Raw genomic sequence first — 25,685 nt, forward strand, 5'->3', positions numbered from 1 at the left:
TAAATTATCTTCAGAAATAAAATTTGCTTCAGCATTTTTCTCTGTCTTCTTCAGGGAGGCTTGATAAAGCTCAACCAGGTGCTTTGGCGTACGACAAGTACGTGACCAGTGCCCTTTTCCTCCACATCTATAGCATGCATTTTCTGCATTTGGCGCTTGCACCGCTTCATGCTTTTGTTCCTTCCTTTTCCACTGCTGGTGGTGAGGAGGCTTCTTTGGTGCATTATTATTACCATGATTGGGGTTTCTTCCCCGACCACGGCCATGACCACGACTGGGGCCACGACCTCTTCCACGTTTAGCTTGGTGGAAGTTCGTCTCATTCACTTCAGGGAATGGACAAGAACCAATAGGTCGGCTTTCATGATTTTTCATTAATAGCCCATTATGTTGCTCTGCTATAAGAAGATGTGAGATAAGTTCAGAATACTTTTTAAATCCCATCTCTCGATATTGCTGCTGCAGGAGCATATTCGAGGCATGAAAAGTGGTGAAAGTTTTCTCCAACATATCATGATCAGTAATATTATCACCACATAATTTCAATTGGGAAATAATTCTGAACATAGCAGAATTATACTCACTGATAGATTTAAAATCTTGTAGCCTTAGATGAGTCCAATCATAACGTGCCTGTGGAAGAACGACCATCTTCAGGTGGTCATATCTATCTTTCAAATTATTCCACAGTATGACTGGATCTTTAATAGTGAGATATTCCATTTTCAGGCCCTCATCAAGGTGATGGCGTAGGAATATCATTGCTTTGGCACGGTCTTGGTTTGATGCCTGATTTTTATCCTTGATGGTGTCTGCCAGACCCATCGCATCAAGATGAATTTCAGCATCAAGCACCCAAGACATGTAGCTTTTGCCCGATATATCCAGGGCTACAAATTCAAGTTTAGAAAGATTTGACATTATTTAGGAAAAGAAAGTTCTTACCTCTAATACTTTCAAAGTATTTGCTCGAGATGTCAGAGTCTCGTGCTGATAACGTGTTATAAAATAAAGACTGTAAAGTAAAGACAAGTATAGAGAGAAACTGTTATATTATTCGAATTCAAACTGATGTACATAATGAACTGAAATCTGTTCTATTTATAGAAGAAAGGAAGCTGCTGTGTAAGCTGCTACTATACCAGATATGGATAATCTTCTATCGGGGGTAATATTTATCCATAACTGGGTACTGAAAGAATAAGCTTATTATACCCGGTATGGATAATCTTCTACCGGGGATAATATTTACCCATAACTGGGTACTGAAAGGATAAGCTTATTATACCCGGTATGGATAATCTTCTACCGGGGGTAATATTTATCCATAACCGGGTACCGAAGTGGAAGCTTATTTCCAATAGAGTACTAAATAGATAAATATATTTACGGTGGAGTCTCATATGGATAAGGTTCTTCAAGAAGCTTATTTACAACGGAGTACTAAATGAACATCCATAATATAATATATTTATAACAAAAGATACCTTAATAAATTCAAGAATTGATATAACGGTTGCATCGTCACCCAAACAAACAAGAAGGACTAGGAATTGATGAGTTGGTCACCTTGTGGCTGCTAAACAAGTGTCCACCGCCCTGCCCCATTACCCTTTACATTATTTACTATATCTTCCTTCACGTATTCCCATAATTTCAGCTCGAGACAACAAATCACAAAACAGAAGCTTAGTAAATTAGAACGGAGAAATACAGAAAGATGGATAAGTTAGGAAGTTTGAAGCACCTGTTTGTGACGGTATTTATGTCGCAGTTGGCGACGTTCCTGGTAACTCCGGCCATGCCTGATGTAACTATGATGGCACTGTGCCCTGGTCAAGACCAGTGTTCTCTCGCCATTTACCTCTCTGGTTTCCAACAAGCGGTCTGTCTGTACTCTTTACATATCCTTAATTATCATTCTACATATATGCTTCATCTTCCACTACTTTAACTAGGAGTAGTATATATCTCTCTCGTAGCCATTTGAGTTACTGCTACTAGTATTAATTTACATGACTATTTAGGGTGATGACCGTTTACTCAAGTATTATGCTTGGTGAACTACTCTTCATAAATCATGTCCTAGATTCCTTTAAAAGTTTATTGCTTGTTATTTCATTTTACCTTTTCAAATTACGTTTTTCCCCCACAAATTTAGAGTTTAAACCCTGAAATAAAGTTTTTGATAGAAAGCCTTTTACCCCTTTAAATCTACTCGAGACAAATCCAAATTAGTGTGGAGCAATTAATTTCAAATATCAGATGCCAAAAGAATAGAAAAGATGGTTAAGTGCGAAACAATATCCATGTCCTGTTTTCTTTCGGCGTGGGAGTGGAGCTTTTTTTGTAAGAGCACTAGATTATTCATGTCACCGATCTATTCCAAAACTACTACCATATATTCTTTATTTTCCTTAATTTATCATTTCGGCGGATCAAGTCATGAGGAATGTATGTCTATCCATATGTGTGACGCATTTTTGAGACTTCTGTTTGTTTGTTTTAAAATTCTGAAAAATAAACTAAAGAAACGATTTTGAGTCGGAAAAAAAAAAAAGATAAACTGTTGGTTTGCATGAAGGCTACACGTGGATATGCGTGGCAGACTTTTAGATATTCGTTAAGCGTTTCCGCACCTAATGTTAAGGGTTCTATGCTAGTTTTGATATTTCAGGTTCTATCAGGAAAAACATCGAATTCTATTACGTAGTAGTCGCCAAACTATTAGTAATTGATTTTATAGAGCATGAGAGGAAAATTAGATAACTTTTTTTTTAATTTTTGGCATAACATTATTTTGTTTTTCCTTTCTGGTGAACTCTTTTCATAACCATTTTTGTTTTAATATCTCATGTACTTCTATTCTGGTTTTTCAAAATTCATGTTTGGCCATAAATTTTGTCCACATTTTGGCAAAATCCCAAATTTCAAACCCCAAATCCCAAAATCACCCCAATTGCTGATTTTGGGCTAAAATCCCAAAACTTGTGAATTATATACATGTTTTTCCAAAATAAAGTTGGGAAATATGTTTTGAAAACGTTTGTCCAAACACATTTTTATCTTCAAATCAAACTTCACCAAATCAGATTTTTCAAAACAAATTTGGAATCTATGGTCAAACGCTAGCTTAATGTTTTTTTACGCTTTCTCTAATAATTTCTTAATCTTTAAGCATTCAAATTCATTTAACTATCCCATTTTAGACTTTCAAGTAGAATTTTTCTATCAAACTAATTTTTCAACTATTATTCCAACTATTATATGACTGGACATAAAATTTAAGAAATAAATGGAATTTTTTTCAATACATAAGCTAATATGAAAAGTATCAAAATTCCTCTAATTACTAGCAACAATTAAACGTGTGGTGTGAGAGTTACACATATCTTTATTTCCTATCCTAGTAAAGAATGAAATTCTATTCCAAGTGAATGTTGGCTAAAACGGTCTAAAAATATTTTTAACATGGTGTGATATTGTTTGTTTTAGGTCAAGCCCGTACGATTTTTCCCACAATGTCTTACACTATTAAGAGTATACAATTCCTTATAAGTATATTATTTTTCTTTTCTAACTTTCCACGTGAAACTTTGTCCACACACACCCAACAATCTCCCATGAACTAAGTTCCATATGAACCGTAGACGACCGGGCAAAGGCACTAAGTCGGGCCCTACGCCATCACTCCACCATCTCCATACTTGCCCCCCCCCCCAAACTATTGGCTCTGATACCAATTGTTGGGCTAAAACGGCCCAAGGATATGCTTAACATGGTGTGATATTGTCTGATTTGGGCCAAACTCGCACGGGTTTCCCCAAAAGGCCTCACCCTACTAAGAATATTCAACTCTCCTTATAAGTAGCTCATTTTTCTTTTCTACTTTTCACGTGGGACTTTATTCACACACCTAGCATGAATCCAAACAAGTCATTTTATTTTAAAATGGGAATGGTAATTCTACATAGTTTTCAAGTAGAGATATGTTACTCTTTTCTATACATATTAAAAAGAGTGTCACACAAAGCTAGCAAAGAGTATTATGTATTTATCACTTATCTTTCTTACAGTTGAAAATGCTTTTTTTATGGTGTTCATGGAAATCTTACATAAAAAGAAATTAGGTTTCCAGTAATCAGCTTCTTTGTTCAATAACTTTCAAATTTAACTTACCCCTTCTCCGAGTTAATAATTCTTGTTAGAATTTGATAGTCAATTCACCCTTTTTCAAGGGTTGGAGTGTTTTTCCCCTTTTTTTTTTTTTTTTTTTGGGGGGGGGGGGGGGAGGGGTAGCAAATTACACATATCTACTTAGTTTTCCTGACTCAGAACTTCACTCCTGGCGACTGGCGTAGTCATCCACTATTTGCATTTATACCTCAAGACGAAAATTTAAATATTAAGAGCAGTAAAAGTTGAATGAGGAAACTTCAAGTCCTGTTTTGTGTCATTTATCTTATTCTGGCTCAATTTGGAGGCCCTAACCGAGCTGGTTTGGTCTATTGTTGGAGGATCATCTCAAGTGATATGGTGTTTTTGCTATGGTGTTGATATCTGATGTGGTGACTTTCTCCATTTGACCTTGTACATGCAGATAATAGGAATTGGTTTAGTATTAATGATGCCAATAATTGGGAATTTGTCTGATGTCTATGGAAGGAAAGCTTTGCTCACAATCCCCGTTACTCTCTCCATCATTCCCCCAGGTTCTACGTCACTCTTCATTCTTGCTGTTTCTGCAGCAGTTTCTTTATACTAAATTACATCACAATTGGCAGTCATATTGGCATATAGGAGGACCAAGAACTTTTACTATGTGTACTATGTGCTCCGGACGCTCACTGGCATGATATGTGATGGTGGTATTCAGTGTGTGGCCCTTGCTTATGTGGTAATTATTTTCTTCACTACATTCTATTTCGCTTTTCTTCAGTCAACTTGCCTCATATAATAATCTACTTTTTTCCCTTGGTGAACCTTGAATCAAGGCAAGTCCATTAGAGGTTGATTTGTGACATTTTATCTTGAAATGGATATTACCATTGAATCAAGTCACTAAAAAGGCCTGCCTGAAGAATTCATTATTTAGTGTATCCAACGATCTCTACGACTTAGCAGATAAAAATGAGTTAAATCAGCCAGATTGTACGTACGTGCAGAATAAAAAATGTTATGTATGTAGTAGGTTGCAGTAAAAAATAACTGGACAAAATCAAGTATATCATATGTCATGGAAACTAATATGTACCTATGTTTTCTACTTTATCCACATAACATAGTCTTAGCTGACAATGTTACGATGAAGACTTCGTCTCAATCTTTTATTTCTTCCCTTTCAGGCAGATAATATGTCACGAGCAAAGCGTGCCTCTGCTATTGGAATTTTGGCTGGTGTTGGATCTGCTGCATTTGTCTGTGGAACCTTAGCAGATCACTTTCTCTCCACTTCTCAGATATTTCTGGTCTTTCTCTAAATTTTTAAATCCTCATATTTAGCTTGGTTATCTTCTGGGAATCTGGTTCTGGTTAGTCTGACCTTATGCTGCTCTTTATTGATAAAGGTAGCAGCAATTGCATCAACAGTTGCTGCTGTGTACATGCAAATTTTTCTAGAGGATACAGCTTGCTTTGAAGATTCTATTGAGCAGCCAATTTTGAAAAGTGAATTGGAAAATGACGAATTGGATTGCGAGACAGAAAAGAATATAAAGGTGTTCAAGAAAGTTCCATCCCTGAAGGATATCATTTGCTTTCTTAAGAAGAGGTAAGATAGTACGCGATTACATCATCATTTCTTTTATCAATAGAAGCACTATTAGGTGTTGAGTCATCTAGCTAAATGTTAAGTTTTAAGAGACGTATGCAGCTTAAAAAAGCCTCAGCTACAGTCATATATTCAACCCAAATCTCCCCTGACCTTCTTCCCAAAGGAGCAGGTTTGATAAGGAGACTGAGTTTCTGCAAGAACTAAAGATTTTGTACTAAACGGAGCATCATTCCATTTTAGCTTCCATCTTCTGTGTTATCTGCATTAGGATATATGTTGTGAGTACTATGTGGAAAAAATGTACTCTTTTAGGCTTAATCTGTTTTCAGTTAACTTTGTCATCATTCACTAAAGGCAATTGTTGGCTGTCCTGTTGCAGTGCTACTTTTTCACTTGCAGCATCTGTTGCTTTCTTGAATAGTCTTGCAGAAGGTGGAGAACAAGCTCCCTTTCAGGTATTTTTTCTTTTTTACTTTCTTAAGTGTTAGTTGGTCGGTCATTGATGAAAGGGAAAGTATAAGCATTTCATATTGAATAAAATAAGTCCTTCAAAACTTTGACATGTTGAAAACTGGTTCATCTCGAGATAAGCTTGGGTACATGATAACATGAAGCTTCATGAGCAAATGGAGCTTCTGGAAGGCCACTCTAACTTCTTTCAATCATATGATAGGGTCTTTAATTGTTCCCTGCAGTACTTCTTAAAGGCTCAATTTCACTTCAAGAAAGATAACTTTGCTGATGTTATGCTTATAGCCAACATTTGCTCTGCAAGTTCTCAGGTATTTTTCGTTAATTTTTTTTAATTGTTTATATTCCATTAAGTTTTGGTGCTAGTTTTTTTTTTTTTGGTCACTTATTTCTTTCTAAGCTTCAGATGGTTATATTTTGTGTATTAACTTTTGGAAGTTCCCAAAATCATGCAGTTGCTCCTCATGCCTATGTTGGCTCCTCTTATAGGAGAGGAGGTTCTGCTATGCTTAGGACTGACTGCTGGATTTACAAACGTATGTGAACACTTAACATGTACTTTTTCAGGAGTTTTTTATTCAAGTCACCCTCATGATCCAATGCTTACTATGGAATACACTAAGCACATAGGCATAGATTTCATCCGCCCTCCTTTAGAGGAGGGCAACGACTAATTTTCAGTCTGTTTTTACCTAATTCTGCAGCTGCTTATTGACAGTATAGCACAGTCAATTTGGGTAAGTGTTCAAACATTGTGCTCAAATTTTCTATTTGTGAATTCATGCTTCAAGCATGTTGACTCCATAATGGCATGATTTTCAGATCCCTTATACTGCTGCATTGCTGCCTATTTTCACCTCCCTTGTGAAACCCTCTGTGAGTTTTTCAGACTTACTTTCACTTTGTCTTTTTCTTTCCTCTACTGCTATGATGGTTGATGGATGTTTTGTGACGTGCAGCTTCAAAGCATTGTCTCAAAACAAATTGGGCCTAATGAACAGGTACTTAGTTGCACTAATCCGAGAATCAGACTAATTGGATATACACCAACGGACATCAAATTTTGCTAAAAAATCATTCTGACAAGTATCAATGTCTCTTGTTCTCCTACTAGGGAATTGCTCAAGGTTGCATTTCAAGTATAAGTTCCGTAGCTAACATTCTCTCCCCTTTAATGTATAGTCCTCTAACAGGTAAATCAAAGTGCTATGTGCACTATAGCAAAATATTCTCTCCATATGAACCTAACACTTACCATTTGGTTTTCCAGCCTTGTTCCTTTCAGAGAAAGCTCCTTTTCCATACCCTGGCTTTAGCATCCTGTGCATTGGCCTTGCTTGGGTAAGTACATTTATAAACAAGCTAATGATTTCAGTGTGAAAATTACTCGGTGAGTGGGGATGTTCCCGATCGAGAGCTATTTAACAACCCAAAAACTGGCTGTGATCTTCTAGTTTCTAAGTCTATTTATCGGATAGCGCGGGTGAATTTTGTGTTTTCTGTGCGTGCAGTTGATAGCCATTATTCCCAGTGCAATGATAAAGACAATTCCTCTCATCTGAAGACAGTAACAACAGCAGTAGTATATATAACTTTGTGTGGGATGAAAAGCCAAAGATGAGAACCCTATTAGAACATCCCATAGAGACGATTTTGCAAGAAGATATTTTGCCACTTCTTGCAGAATCGCTTGGAATGCGCTTTCTCTCATTCTAGTGTAACTGAAACACGTTCCTCTTTAGTGAGAATTGTTTTTGTCAACTATAGTTGTTGTAATCGCTCCACTTCAATGAATATCTTTTTTAATCCGCTATTGCTATCTAAGTTACACCAGCTAAATTACTACCAGCTGTTATGATTTCTCATAACAGGTCTCTTTTGTTTTGTTGTTGACTGGCACAGCAAATACACGTGATTTATGAAGAGAAAATGATCAAAATGGTCCTTAATGTATGGAGTTTGGACTATTCTAGTCCTTAATATATATCACCTGAAGAAATAGTCTGTAATATATACAAAAGGTGGACATTATTGGTCCTAAACCCTAAAATTAATGGAAGAAGTCGCAGAATCCGTTAAACTAACAGGATGGGTCAGTGTGCTTTTTGGATGAACTCTTTTGCTGAAAAATAGCAGAAGATGAGGCATTTGATGTTCTCTACCGTAGGGCGTTTGGACGGATGCAGAGTGGCTGGCTATATGTGCTTCTCTCTCAATCTCTTCTGTGCTTTTTTTTTCTCTCGGTAACACATGGGCTGGCTATATGTGCTTCTCTCTCAATCTCTTCTGTGATTTTTTTTTCTCTGGGTAACACATGGCTATGTCTCTGATCTTAAACTCGCCCTTCGCTTCTTCACACACAGGAACAATGATCATGGCCTAAGAGACCGTTCAGCCAAGCTATTCTAAGTTTACATCATTAAATGCTTAATAACTCATAGATCTCTGATAGATCCTTATGTATAAAGTGTCTCTGCTCATTTCTTTAGGCAGGGACTCCAATTTTTACATCTTTTTTAGTTATAAAAAGAAGATGTATTGTGTCCAACACTTTTCTTATTCAGCCAAACCTCGCCTTAAGAGTAGGAAATGGAATTCATCTCAGAGATGCCAGAGGTAAATCTATATGAGCTCAAAACCTTACAGTTGCTCCTTAGTAGAGGGGATGAGTCATCCATGAATTATCGTACATGTAATTCCTCACTCATAAATCTGTGAACGAGGTTGTTTGGAGGCAATTGGGATTGCACAAGCATAAAGAGTTTTCTTTTACTGTTTACCCTGGTAAGTTTTAATAGATCCTTTGAGGGGAACAGTCAGTTTTAGGGCTGAGGGCCAAAATTGTCTGCTTTTTGTATACATTAAGGACTAATTATTTTAAGTAACATATATCAAGGACTAAAATAGTCCAATCCCTATACTTAAGGGACCATTTTACTCAGTTTCCCAATTTATGAACCACGAAACTGGTGTAAAATAAGCTAAAACACACAAAAGGAACCCTCTAAGAAAAGATTGAAGTAACTGATCCACAAAGACTCCATCAGTTTTGTCCAAATCAGAAACTCATGACAAATGTACTCTTGCCTCTGCAAAACTTATTTCAGCCTCAAGCTTCAGCAGGTTTCAGTGTCGCAAGCTTGAGACCTTGAGTTGACATAAAAACTTAAAAGTAAAGAGATATATATCTTAAGCCAGCATGTTCAACTCTCCACTGGATTCATCCCAATATTTCATCCAGTTCCTCACATCCAATGTTATATGATGCTCGTGCAAAATGTGTAAAGTGCAAGGCGAAAATCTATCTGTAAACAGTACGACCTTAATACATGAACACCAACTTGTTTGCTGATGAGCATATTGACAAGTGCAAAGAATGTAAATCTCTTTATACATTCAAGTTTGGTCACAGAAACTGGCATAGGATACCAGAAGTAAGGTAACCAGCACGAATCTCCTGAAATGGACCCACCTCTCTTATTGGCTCTTTTGGTGAATCAAATATAACACTAGACCATGCTAATATTTAAGAAAGCAGCAAACTCACAATTTCTATTTCCAGGTTGCTAGAATCTATCATTAGTGCAATTTTAGAATATTTAAACATTTTGTTGCTACAGTAGAAATCTCTGTAGTAGGATGTTTTAAGTACTGCAATGCAACTAGTTGTCTTTTCTGTTTGAACTTAAACGCTCTTCTTTTATTAGGCTTATAAAAAGTAAAACACAAGCTTCTTACAATACCATCTTCAACATAAACCTTTTCCCAAATGTAGATAGGCTAATAATTTAGCAGTTGGCAGAAAGTGTACATAAAACAAAAATCATACTGTCATGCAGAATGATAGCCATATAACTTATCTGAGCAAAATGAGCTATGTATCAGCAGAATTGGAGAACCATCAAAATGACCAGCGACTCAATCATAGCGAATTTCAGCAATTCGACGATGAGCTCCTTTAATTAGGTACATGTAGCGTATCAACCTTTGACAGCGCATAATATCCAAATACTCAAGTCTTGAATCACCAGTAACGAGGGTCAGCAGATCTTTGTCGCCAATGCTTGAATCAGAAAGGTTTAAAAGCTTCAAACTTGGGAAGCATTTAACGAGGCTGAATGAGAATAACAGAATTCCATTTCGTCTAATGCCTCTGATATTAGGACAGTGGATCCCCATCTTTTCTAAAATCAAGGTGATCATGTATGGTGAATTAGAGAAGTCGACAAGTTCCAGATTGGGACAGCTACGTACAACTTCCAATAAGACTTCTTCAGAGGCATTGAAGGATCCATGAAATGATAGGTGCTTCAAATTAGGACATCTATAAAATACAAACATTAGAAGTCTTATGGATTGAGCAAATCCAGCAAATGCAAGAGTAAAATGTTGCAGAAATCTCTGTTTAAGTTTTTAGTTCAAGTGGTCCGCATCACACATTACGACAACTTATCAAAAGCAGGTAATAGGTTCTTAAAAAGTTTCACCACCCATCAACAATTTTCCATGTGTTTGGTTCAAGAAGGAGAATTGGATCACTGTGAGGAGATGTGTTGCATACTTAAAGGGAAATGGACAAAGAATGGCCATCTATTTTATGTACAACAACAACAACAACAAACCCAGCGTAATCTCATACGTGGGGTCTGGGGAGGGTAGTGTGTACGCAGCATTACCCTACACTATAAAGGCAGAGAAGCTGTTTTCGATAGACCATTGGCTAGTGTTAAAAATAGTGTGAAGCGAGGAAAAGCGACAACCCTCATTTCACGAAAAGCAAGAAGCGAAGCGCCCACTTTTTTGAAGTGAAGCGGAATTTTAACAAAAAAAAATTAAAATAAATACGGCATAGACAACACATGTAATTGTAAGCAAATGTTCAATACTTGAATTAAAAAACTAAAGAGAAGCATCAATTAAAGCACAAAATGAGCATACTATTCTTCTACAAGATTGTCAAGAGTAGCATCAATTGGGCAAAATCTGGGCAGAAACGGGGCAGAATTTTTCTGAAAAAAATTCACCAGCATTACGGCGCTTTTTGGACGTTTAGAAAGAAAAAGAAAAAGAAACAGAAAAAGAAGAAGAAGAATGAAGAATGAAAATAAAAACATACCTGTTGAAACTTGAAAGTTGTTGTAATGTTGAAGAAGAAGAAGAACCCTAGTTTGCTTGAAGAAATCGTTGCTTCATGTGAGGAAGAAATTACTGTTTTTTTAGGAAGAAAATGCTGGTTTAGAACCCTAGTTTGCTATTGAAGAAGTGTCTAAAACATAAGACTCAACGATTTGGGTCTTTTAATTGAAAAGGACTCGTTTGGGCCTTTTAATTCAAGAAGCGATCGCTTCTTCCGCTACCGACCGCTTCACCGCTTCTCGTTTTTTAGAAAGAAGCGATCGCTTTTCTGTACGTGAGCCGCTTTTAGTTGGGGTAGCAACCAACCCATCGCTCCGCTTCGCTTCTCGCTTGAAGCGAGGAAGCGGACACTTTTTTTAACACTGCCCTTGGCAACCATCTATTTTATGTATCCTTGTATTATCCTTCATTAGACTTTGGAGGTCATTCATACCAAATCATCTCATATAGTCAAAGTAGATGTATATTTTTGGACATTTACCAAAGTATTTCGAAGCGTGCTATCCACACAGTTCAAGATGGAGGTAGTTAAAGTCAAGGGACAATCTGCTAACGCAGCATATGAATGCCTCCAAAATAAAAAGGATGACAAAGATTAAAATTATTTTTGTGCAGAAGAGGTATAAATTTGTACCTTTATCCTGCTTAAAATAAATAAATTTAAAATGCACTATCTCGATCTATTTAAGATTTTAGTTGAGTCGATTAATACATAGCAACATGATATTAGAGCAAAACAAGAATTAGCACGTGAATTTGGACATGTTAGAATGAGTGAATACAATGCCAAATATTTGAATAACTCTTTATATATAAATAACTCAAACAATTAGTTTAGGCAGATAATTTAAAATGAAAATAAGAGGGCTTACAATCGAGCGATGAGGGAAAGAAGGGCGTCATCATTGGGAGGGCCATCAAGAGAAGTGAGAAAAGGGAAGAAATAAACAGAGGTCACGGCGGCTCCACCATCAGCTTTAGCGATGAGAGATTGAAGGCCAAGAACTCCACATTGAGGATCGGTGCTGCGTCTACCATCAAAAGGGTCCAAAAAAGCTGCGTCATAAGGGAAGGAAGATTTAACAAAGGCATCGACAGCAGCAGCAGAGGAAGACAGCGACGGCGGCGGAGGAAATGAGTAGTAAGAGTCGGGAATGAAGGAGGCCCAACAGTGAGGATGGCGAGAGGAGTTAGACCATGATTTGCAGACAAAGGGGAGATTGCAGAGACGATCTTTGAGGGAGCATTTGGAGTATATATTGACAAGAGCTGTGCTTGGTAGATCATCCCATGGCCTTTGCCTTTGCCTTTGCTGCTGCATCGTCTTCATTCTAGTCTCTCTTGACTGATGCGGTTGCTGCTTGATTCGTTGAGGTATGGTGAAAGGTGAAAAGAAGAGGGAGGGAGGGAGGCGGAAGACTCACTGTACCAGTCAATTTTACACTTTAGCAAACTAGTATCTCTCTTTTTTTTTTTTTTTTTTCAGAAAATGGCTCGAGCTTTTTCTTTTGTGGGTAAAAAGGACACTTTCAAGGATTAAGAGTTAATGAGGTTTTAAAACATAGTACATTCTTACGTAAAAATTGCATAGGACGCCCCTTTTTAACCTATAGCCGTTTTGTTTTTCTGTTTGTACCCGTACTTATTTTTTGTTAAAAGTCTTTTGAAAAGACTATTTTGTCCTTCTTTATTAAAAGATTACTTTCTCTCCAAGTATATGCTAGTCCTCTATATTAAAACTGGAATTTTCTCAAAGGAAGCTAACAGTACACATATGTTATTTCAAGGAACAATGCAAAGTCGTTAAGCACGTTTTAGGACTTTTCAGAACCAAACACGAGAGGAAAGCTGATTTCATCACCAATAAATTCACTTTCAAAATTTTCTTTTCTTTTAGCACTACAGAAGGATGATCTTAAAAAGCCTTTGCCATTACCTTTTTATAGTGAACATGTTGGGAAGAATTCACTAGAAAGAGAATCTTCATCTTTTTCATGATTGATTATACTTGTGATTGCACGTTCCCACGGTGTCGAAATATACTACGAGTCGTTTTGTAACTGGCGAACTTCAGCTCTAGAGCTGAAGTTTTTGTTTGTATCTGGCGAACTTCAGCTCTAAAGCTGAAGTTTTTGTTTTTGTAACTGGTGAACTTCAGCTCTAGAGCTGAAGTTTTTGTTTTGTAACTGTCGAACTCCAGCTCTAGAGCTGAAGTTTTTGTTTGTAACTGGCGAAGGTTTTTGTTTGTAACTGGCAAACTTCAGCCTTAGAGCTGAAGTTTTTATTTTTGTAACTGGTGAACTTCAGCTCTAGAGCTGAAGTTTTTGTTTTGTAACTGTCGAACTTCAGCTCTAGAGCTGAAGGTTTTGTTTGTAACTGCTGAAGTTTTTGTTTGTAACTGGCAAACTTCAGCCTTCTTAGAGTTGAAGTTTTAACTGACTTTTCATATGATTCGAACGTTGAAAGTATTAGATGAAAATACAGGTGCTCACTGATTTATGTAATCCTCTTGGTCAGATTCCTCCAATTTGGTATACTTCTTAAATACCAAATTGATGAACTAAAAGGTTTCTATCTCCATAGCCCATGTCAATTACTGGAACATTTTCACAATCAACAACTTCAGAAAGGAGTGGCCTATCGGATTGAGGGCGGATATAACTTTGAGGGATAGTAGAGTGGCGGATTCCGCTGGACAGAACTTTTGTTTCCATTGAATATATCTGGCTATCCACAGTATATGAAAAAAGGGATTTTTTGTTTTGGAAGGGGTCTAATGGTCATATTATTACAGATTTTTTGTTAGTTGGCTACAAAATCAATAGTTTTTAAAATAGGGTACAGGTTAAAAGGTGGCATAAATATAGGGTATGGCTGCAAATCGCCCCATTCTTGCGGCTCTTTTGTCTTGAGCCCGGAACCTAAGTAACAAGTTTTTTACTCAAAAGACCAAAATAGATGGAAAAAAAAGTAGAGTACCATTTTATATATAGAGCATATATTACATGCGTTATACAGTAATGACTAGTTACCCTGTTAATGTATAGTGCAAGTAATACATGCACTATACTGCATATAATGACTGCCATGATGATTAATAGTGTAGGGCATGTAATACATTCGATGTGTGTATATTGTATTTATTACATGCGCTATAAGGCTTCAGGTTGAAAGCACAAGAGGGGGGTGAATTATTTATTTTTAAATATTAATCGCTTCAAGGTTGACTAGTTTTCTAATTAGTCGACTAGATATAATAACTTGATAATAGTAAGGACTGAATTTAAGATGTAGAAATTAAATGCAGGAATTAAAGACACCGAAATTTTATACTGGTTCAGATTAAATATGAATCCTAGTCTAGTCCCCTTGGGTTTAGGGGTGGGCGTTCGGTCGGTTCGATTCAGTTTGAAGAAATTCGGTTCGGTTATTCGGTTTTATAAAAGTAGTAACCCAAAACCGAACTGAAATAAGTTCAGTTCAGTTCGATTTTTCTAATTTCGGTTCGGTTTTCGGTTTGAACATTATCATATTGGGCTCTTTGTATGTAATAATAGGACCGACGAATTTGTTGTTTTTTTTCAAAACTTTGAAATTGTAAAGATAAATCTGAGCGGAAACACTGTTCAAAACCCGGAAAATACGCTGGTATATTATGCTGGAGTTCCAGCATAAGTATACTTGAACTCCAGTATATTATACTGGAGTTCCAGGATAAGTATACTGGAACTCCAGCATAATATAATGGAGTTCTAGCAAAAGTACACTAGAACTCCAGCATAATATACTGAAGTTCCAGCAAAGTATACCGGTCCAGTATAATATGTTGGAAGTTCATATACAAGTGCTCGAATCTCCAGTATATTATGCTGGAACTTTCCGTGTGTTGGAGTTCCAGCATAATATGCTGGAAGTTCATACAAGGTGCAATGAACTCCAGTATATTATGTTGGACCGGTCTCTGTTGCAGCAAAATAGTGGCTATTTTTCAATGACTTGGCAAACGCTAGCTATTTTTAAATGACCAGTCCGAAAACTGGCCAGCTCGTGCTATTTTTACATTAATTTATTACTTATTGGCTTAGCCTATATATAACTTAAAGAACCTATATGCTAATAATTCGGTTTTTCCGTTAACCAAACTAAATAACTTAATAACCAAAAACCGAACTGAAAACTGAAATTTTAAAATTTTAAGCTGAAACCGACCAAACAAACCGAATAACTGAAATTGGAATAAAAAAAATTATGTTCGGTCAGTTTATTCAGTTCCGACCGAAATATGCCACCCCTACTTGGGTTGCAAGGGAGTTTTCTTTTAGTGAATGAGTTTCTCGAGTACACAGTGAATGGTGTGATTTACACCGATAGCTTAGTTCCTATATCACTCGTTTCTCTTTGATACAATACCTCATCAGTGTTGTTCTCTCTTTCTTTTCTAACTTGTTACACATCAGATCTAGTAGAGCTACAATGTTTATTTGCAGTAGAACAAAGAGAGGGTATTTAGTTCGATCAAAGTATGTTCGCCTAAGCCTTAAGGATGTGTATAAATACTTTGTAGGAGGCGTTTGCTGAAGAGATTTGATAACCCAAGAGATTTGATCCTTGGAAAGAGATTGATTCTTTCAATGAATAAGGTTATTTGGCAACGACTTTGGCTTGACGAGAGGCCTTCCTTGAGTCTTAATCCTTCCAGATTTAGTATACTTGATTGATTATCTTGCAAGATCTTCGATACTCTTGATTGATTGATTCCTTCAGTCTAGCCTTAACTGATTCTGTCAGTATTGAACACTATCATTGATTCCTTCAATCTTGGATGCTTTCCTTAATCTTATCTAATTGATTCCTTCAATCTTGAATGCTTTCCATGAGTTCCTATACAAAGAATAAATATATTATTTTCATCATTAAAATCAGATCTAACAATCTCCCCCTTTTTGATGATGACAAAATAATATATATGTATATGTATAAACACCAATTGACTTCCCTATATTTTACTCCTTCCTCAATGAGAGCACTTGACTTTCTCTGGTTATAGCTGCTGACGCTCTTGTAGTCGACTTCCTCTGCACGATCTATGACTTCCCCTCAAGAGTTGCCGTGAGTTGCTACTTGCACTTACCTTTCTGTCGACTTATCCTTGTATGTACCTGTACAAATACATATATCCTTTCTCTCCCCTTTTTTGACATCAACAAAGAGGGAATAGTAAAATAGACTACATACTAAAACAAGATATATAGCATGATATGCTTGCAAAATTATAGCAAAACAAAAGAAAACAGAAAAAGCATCCACCGACTGATTATCCAGTCCAAAAACAACAAAAAAAACAGCACAACCAAAAAATTGTCTTAAACATCCACATTAACGATGCAGAAAATAGGTAAGAGTATTGCAAATCGCCTCCTTCAGTCGATCAAAGCTGGCATTGGCTAAGACACTCATTCCATCAAGCCTGTCATGAACCTCCTTGAATGCCTTGACATTATTTTCCCTTAGTCTGAGAACTGCAAATCTTATCTTGGAAACATCAGACCCTGTTTCTTTGGAGATAGCATAAATGTCACCAACAATGGACTGAGTGGCAGTGAGAAGATCTTTGATTGCAGATAGCTGATTGTCAATGGCACTATGCTTTTCAACAAGGTCAGGATCACTGTGGCTATGATGGAAATTAGAATGTTTGGATTTAAAATCGGTTTGAGAATGCTTGACTTCTCCTTCTTATTTCTTGACCCATGAGCCCTTCACACACATATACTCCATACTCGCAAAAACTCTGAAATTGTAAGATTTTGAAATGGAGATAAAGGGATATTCAGAGATGGAAATATTATGAGCTTCCAGAATATGAGTGAGGGCCATGCTATAGGGTAGATTAGTGGGATCATCAGCACTTTCAATCATAAAATTAATGACCCAGGATGACAACTTGATCTTGAGTTTAGTCACAAGGCAATAGACCAGAAAGGTGTCTCTTTGAGAGAAGGTGGAGAAAGAGCCAGTACAAGGAAGCAGAGTGGTTACAACAATGTGGGCCAGAACACGAGTTTCGAAACTAACATCACTAGGGCCTAACTGGTTTGGGAGAGATTCAGATGGACACTCAGCAATGCACCTTTTAGCTTGATCAAATAAATTTCAAAATCATCGGGCCAGGAATTAATTAAGAGCATGGGAAAACCGAAACACTTACACTGAAAGATTGAATCAAACATGGCACAATCAAGAACAATACGCTTTCCTAACACTAAGGACTCCAACTTATCAGATTTACTAGAGTGAAGATTTGCATAGAACATTCTCACTAGGGGTTCATATGCTTTAGGCGGAGGAACAGAAAAGAACTTTGACTGCCCTTAATAAACAAAAAGATCTTTTACCTTACAATTTAGGCTTCTATGTCATCAAGGTCGACCACTCTCCCATGAGCAATATGATTGTCTTTCAAGGCGATGAAAAAGTCCCTATTTGGAGAATCCCAGAAATTTAGGTCCAACTATAGGGAACTAGAAAGATTTATTTTCGACTTCTTTGGAGTAAAGGAAATAGGGGGTTCTTCCATAGGTCATTTTTGTAAAGCTTTTTGTCCTAAGGTGTGAGAATGGTTTGACAAATCAGCTTGAGAAGAGGCAAAACCTTCAGAATGATCGGACCATAGGTCTACTTGTTCTGGAGGCTGAGAAGGGGTTTTTGCTCTGGAGCGAGTACGCTTCCTGGAAGAGGCAGAGGGATTTTTGGGGTTTTTGGCCATTGAAGATTTTTTCGTTGAGGAAAGTTTCTGAGAAGGGTTTCTAGGCGATGGGGGCGATGAAGATTGAAAAGAGGTTTTAGCATTAAAAAGTGGGTTTCTGACGGTTGACTATAGAAAAGGAAAGGGTGTCAGTTGATCAGACAAGATGATTGGTTTTCCTTCTTTGAACTATGCAACTAATGTGAAAAGAGAGAAAAAGAGGGAAATCGGAGGTGTAATTAATAATTAAGAAAATAAATAAAACATTGGGCATACAGAAAAAAAATAATAGCACATAGGTCCTAATATTAACGATTAGTGCAAATAACGCCAAGTAATTCTCTTAGAGAACAAAATCTTTTTTCTAGTAAAGGCTTAGAAAAAATATCCGCTAATTGATCAGTAGTTCCATCAAAAGATAGTTCTATGTTTCCTTTAAGAACATGATCTCTAATAAAATGATGCTTGATGTCTATATTCTTTGCCCTAGAATGATGCACATGATTTTTAGAGAGACATATAGCACTAGAATTATCATAGAAAATTGGTATAAGCTTAAAAGATAATTCATAGTCACCAGGTTGATGAGACATCCATAGTAATTGTGCATAACATTGTCCAATAGCGATGTATTCAGCCTCAGTCGTGGATAATGCAACTGATCCTTATTTTTTTACTATTCCAAGATATCAATGCTTTGCCAAGTAATTGACATGTTCCCCTTGTGTTTTTTTTGTCTTCCTTATCACCTGCAAGATCAGCATCTGAAAAGCCTTCTAATTTAAACGTGTTAGAACGATGATACCATAGTCCATGAGAGACAGTTCCAGTAAGATATTGAATAATTCTTTTTACTGTAGTCAGATATGATTCCTTAGGAGCTGACTGAAACCTGGCACATTTACAGACACTAAAGATAATATCCAGTCGACTAGCAGTTAGATAAAGAAGTGAGCCGAGCATTCCACGATACTTAGTTTCATCAACAGAAATTCCAATAGCTTTAGCATTGCTCATACCGAATTCCCTATTCGTCTTTGTCGAGATTTGTTGAAGGACTCATTAGTGTGCCAATAGCTTTAGCATTGCTCATACCGAATTTTTGGATCAACTCTTTTGTATGGTTGGTCTGACATATGAACATTCCTTCTTCAGATTGTTGGATTTGAAGTCCAAGGAAAAACGTTAGTTCTTCCATCATACTCATTTTGAACTCACTTTGCATAAGATTTGAAAATTCCTTGCACATAAGAGGATTAGCACTACCAAATATAATATCATCAACATAAATTTGAATAAAAAGATTATCTTCTGATGATCTTTTAATAAACAGAGTAGTGTCTACTTTACCTCTTGTAAATCCATGATCAATAAGGAATGAACTGAGTCTTTTGTACCATGCCCGATGAGCTTGTTTCAGTCCGTACAACACTTTGGTTAGTTTATACACATGATAGGGAAACTTTGAATCTACAAACCCAGGAGGTTGTGTCACGTATACTTCCTCTTCAATGAAACCATTCAAAAAGGCACTTTTAACATCTATCTGGAATAGCCTGAATCTCTTAAAGGATTTTGCATATGCCAGAAGAATTCGTATAGATTCCAGTTGAGCTACTAGGCAATGGTTTCGTCATAGTCGACTCCTTCTTGTTGAGAATATACTTGAGCAACTAATCTGGCTTTGTTTCTTACAACTTTTCCATCCTTATTCAGTTTATTTCTGAAGACCCACTTTGTTTAAATTACAGGAACACTTTCAGGTTTGGGTATCAGTTTCCATACTTGATTTTTGTCGAATTGATCTAGCTCTTCCTGCATCGCTTGCAACCAGCTTGAGTCTTTCAGAGCTTCCTCTATTTTCTTCGGCTCAATTTGAGAAATTAGTGCCATGCTTGCTTTCTTCTTGAGAGCTCCCTTGGTTTTCATTCCCTCGCTTGGATCTCCTATAATAAATTTTTGAGGATATTCAGGTTCACTTCTCCATTCATTTGGATGAACTATATGAGTAGCTGACTCCTTCGGAGGTTCTGGTGGATTGTTGCTGGTTCCATTAGTTGACTCTATCGCAACATCAGATCTATTAATCGACTCTTGAGGTTTGCTTGTCTCCTGAATTTCTTAAGCTTGATCTTCATCACCTGCAATAATTCCTTTCTTGGCCAAAAGTTATTTTCATCAAATATAACATGTACTGATTCTTCCACATACAGTGTGCATTTATTATAGACTCTAAAAGATCTACTGTTCAATAAATAACCCAGAAAAATACCTTCATCACTTCTTGGATCAAATTTTCCAATAACTAACTCATGCTTAGAAAGTTTTTCTATCAAATACATGCTTGCATGACCAAGTTTCTTATTCCATAACCAAGGATCATCAGATATGGATGTTAAACAAATATGTCCATCTATATTTTCAAATCCATCAAGAATATAAACATTTCCATATCTTTTACCTGGGAGGATTATTTTACCTGTCTCATATTCAATAGCACAACCTGTTTTCTTAAACTTCACCTCATACCCTGAGTCGCATAGTTGACTTATACTCAGAAGATTGTAGTTAAGTCCACGAACGAGATAAACCTCAGTGATATCACATTTGTTATTGAAAGGGACTATTCCGGTACCGACTATTTTTCATTTTGAATCATCGCCAAACTTAACACTTCCTCCATCTATTTTTGTAACTTCCTTAAATAGGTTTTTATCACCTGCCATGTGACTGGAACACACACTATCTAAGTACTATTTTCCTTTGCGACTACTCCTGTGGTGTTCCTACAAGACATAGTGATTACTTTCTTTTAGGTACCCAAGCTTGCTTGGGTCCTGGTTGGTTAGTATTATTTGACTCAAACTTGTTTTTGGGTTTCCAAATCCAACCTGAAACATTTGATTTACGAAATCGACAAAAGGAATATCTATGTCCACTTTTAATACAGTAGTGACACGTAACTCCTGATCCATTTTTGGATCTTTCATTAGTGTTAGTACTAGTGGACTCTGTTCTTGCTGGTCCTTTTCCGGTTGACTTGTAAGTCGCCTGGTTTGACCTGACAGAACTATGACTGGTAGATTTGCGCATGCCATTGAGTTGCATTTGCAATTCCTCAAACTCTTCTTGAAGTACTTCTTTTTCGATTTCACATACTTCATGCTTGAGTTTCCAGTATTTTACTTCTTTGTTGAGTCTCTTTAGTTCATTCATCATTTTTTGAGACTCTTTCAAAGTAATATCAAGAATATCATGCAATTTATTACACCTTTCACAGTTATAAGATCTTACCTCGCTTATTTCACCTCGTACCATGAAACAGTTCTCATTGTCATCTTTGCATTCATCGTCTGAGGTGTCCTCATCTGTCCAACATCCTGAAAGTTTGTTCATGCCATTTTCCAGAATTGTCATGAAGCAAAGATTTGTTATTTCTTCGTGTTCTAAACTGTCTTTATCACTCCAGCTTCCAAATGATTTGTTCTTGTTGAAGCCTCTGGAGATTTTTCTTTTTAGATTTGGACACTCAGCTTGAACATGTCCAAATCTTCCACATTTATAGCATTTTCCATCATTTTTGTCTTGTTCATTATATTGCCTGGATCGCCTAGGTGGCATCCTTCCTCTTCTCGTATTTTTGAATCTTCTAATTAAACCATCCATGTTTCTTGACACCGTGGCAATTTCTTCTTGAAGAGCTTCAGGATCATCATCGATATCATTTTCTGCCATTTCAGTTGTGGCCTTGAATGCAACTATTTTCTTCTTTTCTTCTTGTTTTGTTTTCTTGAGATGTGTTTTCTCAAAAGCTATGAGTTCTCCTCGAAGTTCATCATATGATAGCTTATTCATATCCTGTGATTCAAGTGTGACCACTTTGGTCTGCCAAGTAGTGGGTAGGTTTCTAAGAATCTTCCTAACTTGATCACTACTTGAGTATGGTTTGCCAAATGCTTTTAGATCGCTAATGATTTTGCTGAATCTGGCAAACATCTCTTCAATATATTCTCCTTCTTTCATCTGAAAGAGTTCATAATCATGAACCAACATGTTGATATATGTTTCCTTTACTTTGCTGGTTCTTTCGTATGTAACTTCAAGTTTATTCCACATCTCTTTGGCTGTATCATAATTGAAGATTTTCTCATAATCTTCACCACTTATAGCATTGTATAGAAAATTTCTTACCTTATTATTGACTTGTACAACTGCCATTTGCTCATCTGTATATGAATCTATATCTTCGGGATCAACAAGTGGTTGAGCAGCAGCCGGCAGAGGATAGTTCCCCTTTTTGATAACTCTCCAGACTTTAACATCATAAGCCTTTGTGTATATTTCCATATGCACTTTCCAGTGAGAGAAATGTTGTCCATTGAAGTATGGTGGCCTCACTTGCGAAGTTCCTTCTGGGAAGAGTGCTCCTATAATCACTTGATTTGCCATGATCATTTCTCACAAGCTGTTAAGCAAAAGAAAAAATGTGAGCCTTAGCTCTGATACCAATTAAAAGCACAAGAGAGGGGGAGGGGGAGGGGGAGGGGATGGGTGAATTATTTATTTTAAAATATTAATCGCTACCAGTTGACTAGTTTTCTAATTAGTAGACTAGATGTAATAATTTGATAACAGTAAGGATTGAATTTAAGATGCAGAAATTAAATGTAGGAATTAAAGACATAAGAATTTTATACTGGTTCGGATTCAATGTGAATTCTAGTCCAGTCCCATTGGATTGCAAGGGAGTTCTCTTTCAGTGAATGAGTTTCTAGAGTACACAGTGAATGGTGTGATTTACACCGATAACTCAGTTCCTATATCACTAGTTTCTCTTTGATATAATGCCTCACCAGTGTTGTTTTCTCTTTCTTCTCTAACTTGTTACACAATAGATCAAGTAGAGCTACAATGTTTGTTTGCAGTAGAACAAAGAGAGGGTATTTGGTTCGATCAAAGTATGTTTGCCTAAGCCTTAAGGATGTGTATAAATACTTTGTAGGAGGCCGTTTGCTGAAGATATTTGACAACCCAAGAGATTTGATCCTTGGAAAGAGATTGATTCTTTCCAAGAATAAGGTTATTTGGCAACGACTTTGGCTTGACAAGAGGCCTTTAATGACTTCCCTTATACATGACTTGATAGCGCCGGATATCCTTCCTTGAATCTTGATCCTTCCAGATTTAGTATACTTGATTGATTATCTTGCAAGATCTTCGATACTAATTGTCACACCTCCTTTTTCACCACACCCTTAAAGGGTGTATATAGGGAGTTTTTTCCAACTTAAAGTGACAATCGAAATGGAATTAATTTATTAAATATTCAGAGTCGCCACTTGGGATAATTTATGGTATCTCAAGTCACTGGTTGAATCCTGAATCGAGGAAAAGATTGACTATGTATTACAGTCTACGAACACAGAAATCTGGGTAAGGAATTCTGTTAACCCGGGAGAAGGTGTTAGGCATTCCCGAGTTCCGTGGTTCTAGCACGGTTGCTCAACTGTTATAATTGGCCTATTATCTGATATTAATACATGTTTTAACCTATGGTTCAATTTTAATTTTTATAACCGCTTTAATTATTTTTAAGGAAAATTGCAACATTGTTAAAACACGTCTTGAACCACGTCACATAAATGCACCCGCGGTCTTCGACATATTTTGACATTGTTGAGATTTAGATGTGGGTCACATAAATGCACACCCGAATTTAGGAAGGTAATTTTATTAAAATGACGCGCCCAAAGCAACTACGCGTTAGCAACTTTGCGAGAGCCATGAAAATTAGCTAAATGGCATGCCTCGAATTCTAAGGACTTTAAAAGAAACAATTAAGCGAGGGCCACACATTTGGGATTTTATTTGGTGCGGCACACCTCTATTCCTTTCAATTCCAAGATAATACAACTAAATGGGTTCATGCCGATACAATCAATCCGATATCCTTTTTAATATGAACCGACACTCAAATCCAAAGCCCAAGTCTATCTTAAAAGGGCACAAGACAAGCCCAACAAGACAATTTAATAACGATAGTGACTTAATTAATATGGGAGGCAAGACCAACAAACAGAGGATAGACATATAATCCACACAATACGAGAACTTTAAGATTTCGAATGACAAAACGTTATCACCATAAACTTTACTTGTGAATATGCATACTGCAACATGAGAAATCAAGTGAAGGATTGTGACCTTGAACGTGAAACACATTTGACATTGTTGACTTACACAGGATGACAACTTTAACAAAAATCTTAAATTCATGTTCTTGTGGATATTACTTCGAAATTTGCAAATTCACAAATGATACTCATTTTCATCAACGAAATGTGCCAAACACCCACGTTGAATGTTAACATGCCATAGAACTTTATTCTAGAAGAAAGATACTCAACTAATTCAATCGAAATTAAGTTTCAGCCTTAAAGGAAACGGGCAGACGTATTCAACTTAAATAATAGATAAAAATCCACTTCCAAAACACCCTCTGTGAGCACGTGATTTTTGTCTTACGCGACAATCGCTCCAAAAGAAATAAAAATAATAACAAATGGTCCTGCTGTACAATTTTTGGATTTTACGTGGCACTTTGTTAATTATTTATGATTTTTGCCCATTTTTATTTTTTATTAAAAAAAAACAAAATATATAAAAAAAAATGTGTATGTGTCATGCGTAGTTGGAACCGTAATCTGGTTATTGAAAAGAAAAATCATAAATAGGCATCTTTGTCCGTGATTTTTTTTTGTTTGATTTTACCTGCTTTAAATATTTTAATATACGTGTGCAAATAATTGTGTTAAGTGTTTATTTAATTTTAATTTGATTTACTTAGGTTTTGTTTTTAAATAAAAAAAAAAATAATAACAATAAAAAATATATAAGAGATAAGTGCAGAATTAGTTTGAAAATCAGTTTGGGCTGATTTTCGTTTTTAATTCAAAGCCCAAACAACCCAGCCCAAAAACCTGCGCTTGCCCCGGTCCGGACCAGCCTACTTCAAAAACGTCCAAACGACGTCGTAATGGTTGAGTCTGATCTGAGCCGTTGATCTTTGAATGATCAACGGCCAAGATCTCACACTCCGTACCCACTCACAAACCCGACCCGTCTCACCCGGACCGACCCCAACCCTTCACCCTTGAAACGACACCGTTTCCCGTTAGTTGAAGGATCCTGGCCCTTCATCGTGTCTCATCCAACGGCCAGGATCCATCTATCCACTAACTATATAAACCTTCAACCCTTCACCCCGCGCCCTGATCCAAACCCTCCTGCCTTAGGTCGTCTTCACCAGACCTCAGACCTTCAAACCCTAGCCACCCCTGTATACTTTCACCATGAAAGCCGGCGGCATGGACACCGGTGACCCCACCCTTAACACCATAGAACCCCCTTGCCATCCTAAACGTGAATCCACCAACCTTTCAGCTCGAATCCCATCCCACCTTCTCGAATCTTCATTTGAAGATTCGAGTCAAAACTCGATCTACCCCGATGCACCCCAGTTTCATACCAGATAGTCCCCGGACCCCCCTCGTGACCAAG

General features: G+C 36.9%; 3 protein-coding genes across 3 annotated transcripts; 1 reads left to right on the plus strand and 2 right to left on the minus strand.

The window, feature by feature from the left end:
• The first annotated feature begins 4,421 nt into the window (after nucleotides 1-4,421).
• Nucleotides 4,422-8,037, plus strand: LOC104232341 (uncharacterized). Its single transcript, XM_009785514.2, has 13 exons — nucleotides 4,422-4,712; nucleotides 4,785-4,897; nucleotides 5,346-5,468; nucleotides 5,568-5,770; nucleotides 6,153-6,228; nucleotides 6,469-6,555; nucleotides 6,700-6,780; nucleotides 6,949-6,981; nucleotides 7,067-7,120; nucleotides 7,204-7,245; nucleotides 7,359-7,437; nucleotides 7,515-7,585; nucleotides 7,756-8,037. The coding sequence occupies exons 1-13, from the start codon at nucleotides 4,595-4,597 to the stop codon at nucleotides 7,804-7,806; spliced, it is 1,131 nt and encodes a 376-aa protein (XP_009783816.2). The 5' UTR covers nucleotides 4,422-4,594; the 3' UTR covers nucleotides 7,807-8,037.
• A 1,878-nt stretch (nucleotides 8,038-9,915) lies between these two features.
• LOC104232342 (F-box protein SKIP1-like) lies at nucleotides 9,916-12,799 on the minus strand. The gene is made up of 2 exons (XM_009785517.2): nucleotides 12,253-12,799; nucleotides 9,916-10,568 (listed from the first exon to the last, which is right to left on the minus strand). The coding sequence occupies exons 1-2, from the start codon at nucleotides 12,708-12,710 to the stop codon at nucleotides 10,163-10,165; spliced, it is 864 nt and encodes a 287-aa protein (XP_009783819.2). The 5' UTR covers nucleotides 12,711-12,799; the 3' UTR covers nucleotides 9,916-10,162.
• A 6,353-nt stretch (nucleotides 12,800-19,152) lies between these two features.
• On the minus strand, nucleotides 19,153-22,574 carry LOC104232343 (uncharacterized). Its single transcript, XM_070169435.1, has 5 exons — nucleotides 21,017-22,574; nucleotides 20,605-20,655; nucleotides 20,398-20,538; nucleotides 19,875-20,188; nucleotides 19,153-19,671 (listed from the first exon to the last, which is right to left on the minus strand). The coding sequence occupies exons 1-5, from the start codon at nucleotides 22,572-22,574 to the stop codon at nucleotides 19,153-19,155; spliced, it is 2,583 nt and encodes an 860-aa protein (XP_070025536.1).
• Between the last annotated feature and the right edge of the window lie 3,111 nt (nucleotides 22,575-25,685).

Source organism: Nicotiana sylvestris, chromosome 3 (genome assembly GCF_000393655.2).
Source record: "Nicotiana sylvestris chromosome 3, ASM39365v2, whole genome shotgun sequence".
Taxonomy (NCBI): domain Eukaryota; kingdom Viridiplantae; phylum Streptophyta; class Magnoliopsida; order Solanales; family Solanaceae; genus Nicotiana; species Nicotiana sylvestris.

What these genes read in the sequence shown, in the direction of transcription:
- LOC104232343 (XM_070169435.1), bottom strand. Translation starts at nt 22,574, where the DNA reads ATGGCAAATCAAGTGATTATAGGAGCACTCTTCCCAGAAGGAACTTCG. An exon ending in TGCTATTGAATATGAGACAG is followed by an intron (nt 20,539 to 20,604) that starts GTAAAATAATCC and finishes TTGAAAATATAG; the next exon opens with ATGGACATATTTGTTTAACA. An exon ending in CCAAACCTGAAAGTGTTCCT is followed by an intron (nt 19,672 to 19,874) that starts GTAATTTAAACA and finishes AGGCTATTCCAG; the next exon opens with ATAGATGTTAAAAGTGCCTT.
- LOC104232342 (XM_009785517.2), bottom strand. Translation starts at nt 12,710, where the DNA reads ATGAAGACGATGCAGCAGCAAAGGCAAAGGCAAAGGCCATGGGATGAT. An exon ending in CTTTCCCTCATCGCTCGATT is followed by an intron (nt 10,569 to 12,252) that starts GTAAGCCCTCTT and finishes TGTATTTTATAG; the next exon opens with ATGTCCTAATTTGAAGCACC.
- LOC104232341 (XM_009785514.2), top strand. Translation starts at nt 4,595, where the DNA reads ATGCAGATAATAGGAATTGGTTTAGTATTAATGATGCCAATAATTGGG. An exon ending in GTGTGGCCCTTGCTTATGTG is followed by an intron (nt 4,898 to 5,345) that starts GTAATTATTTTC and finishes CTTCCCTTTCAG; the next exon opens with GCAGATAATATGTCACGAGC. An exon ending in TGACTGCTGGATTTACAAAC is followed by an intron (nt 6,781 to 6,948) that starts GTATGTGAACAC and finishes CTAATTCTGCAG; the next exon opens with CTGCTTATTGACAGTATAGC.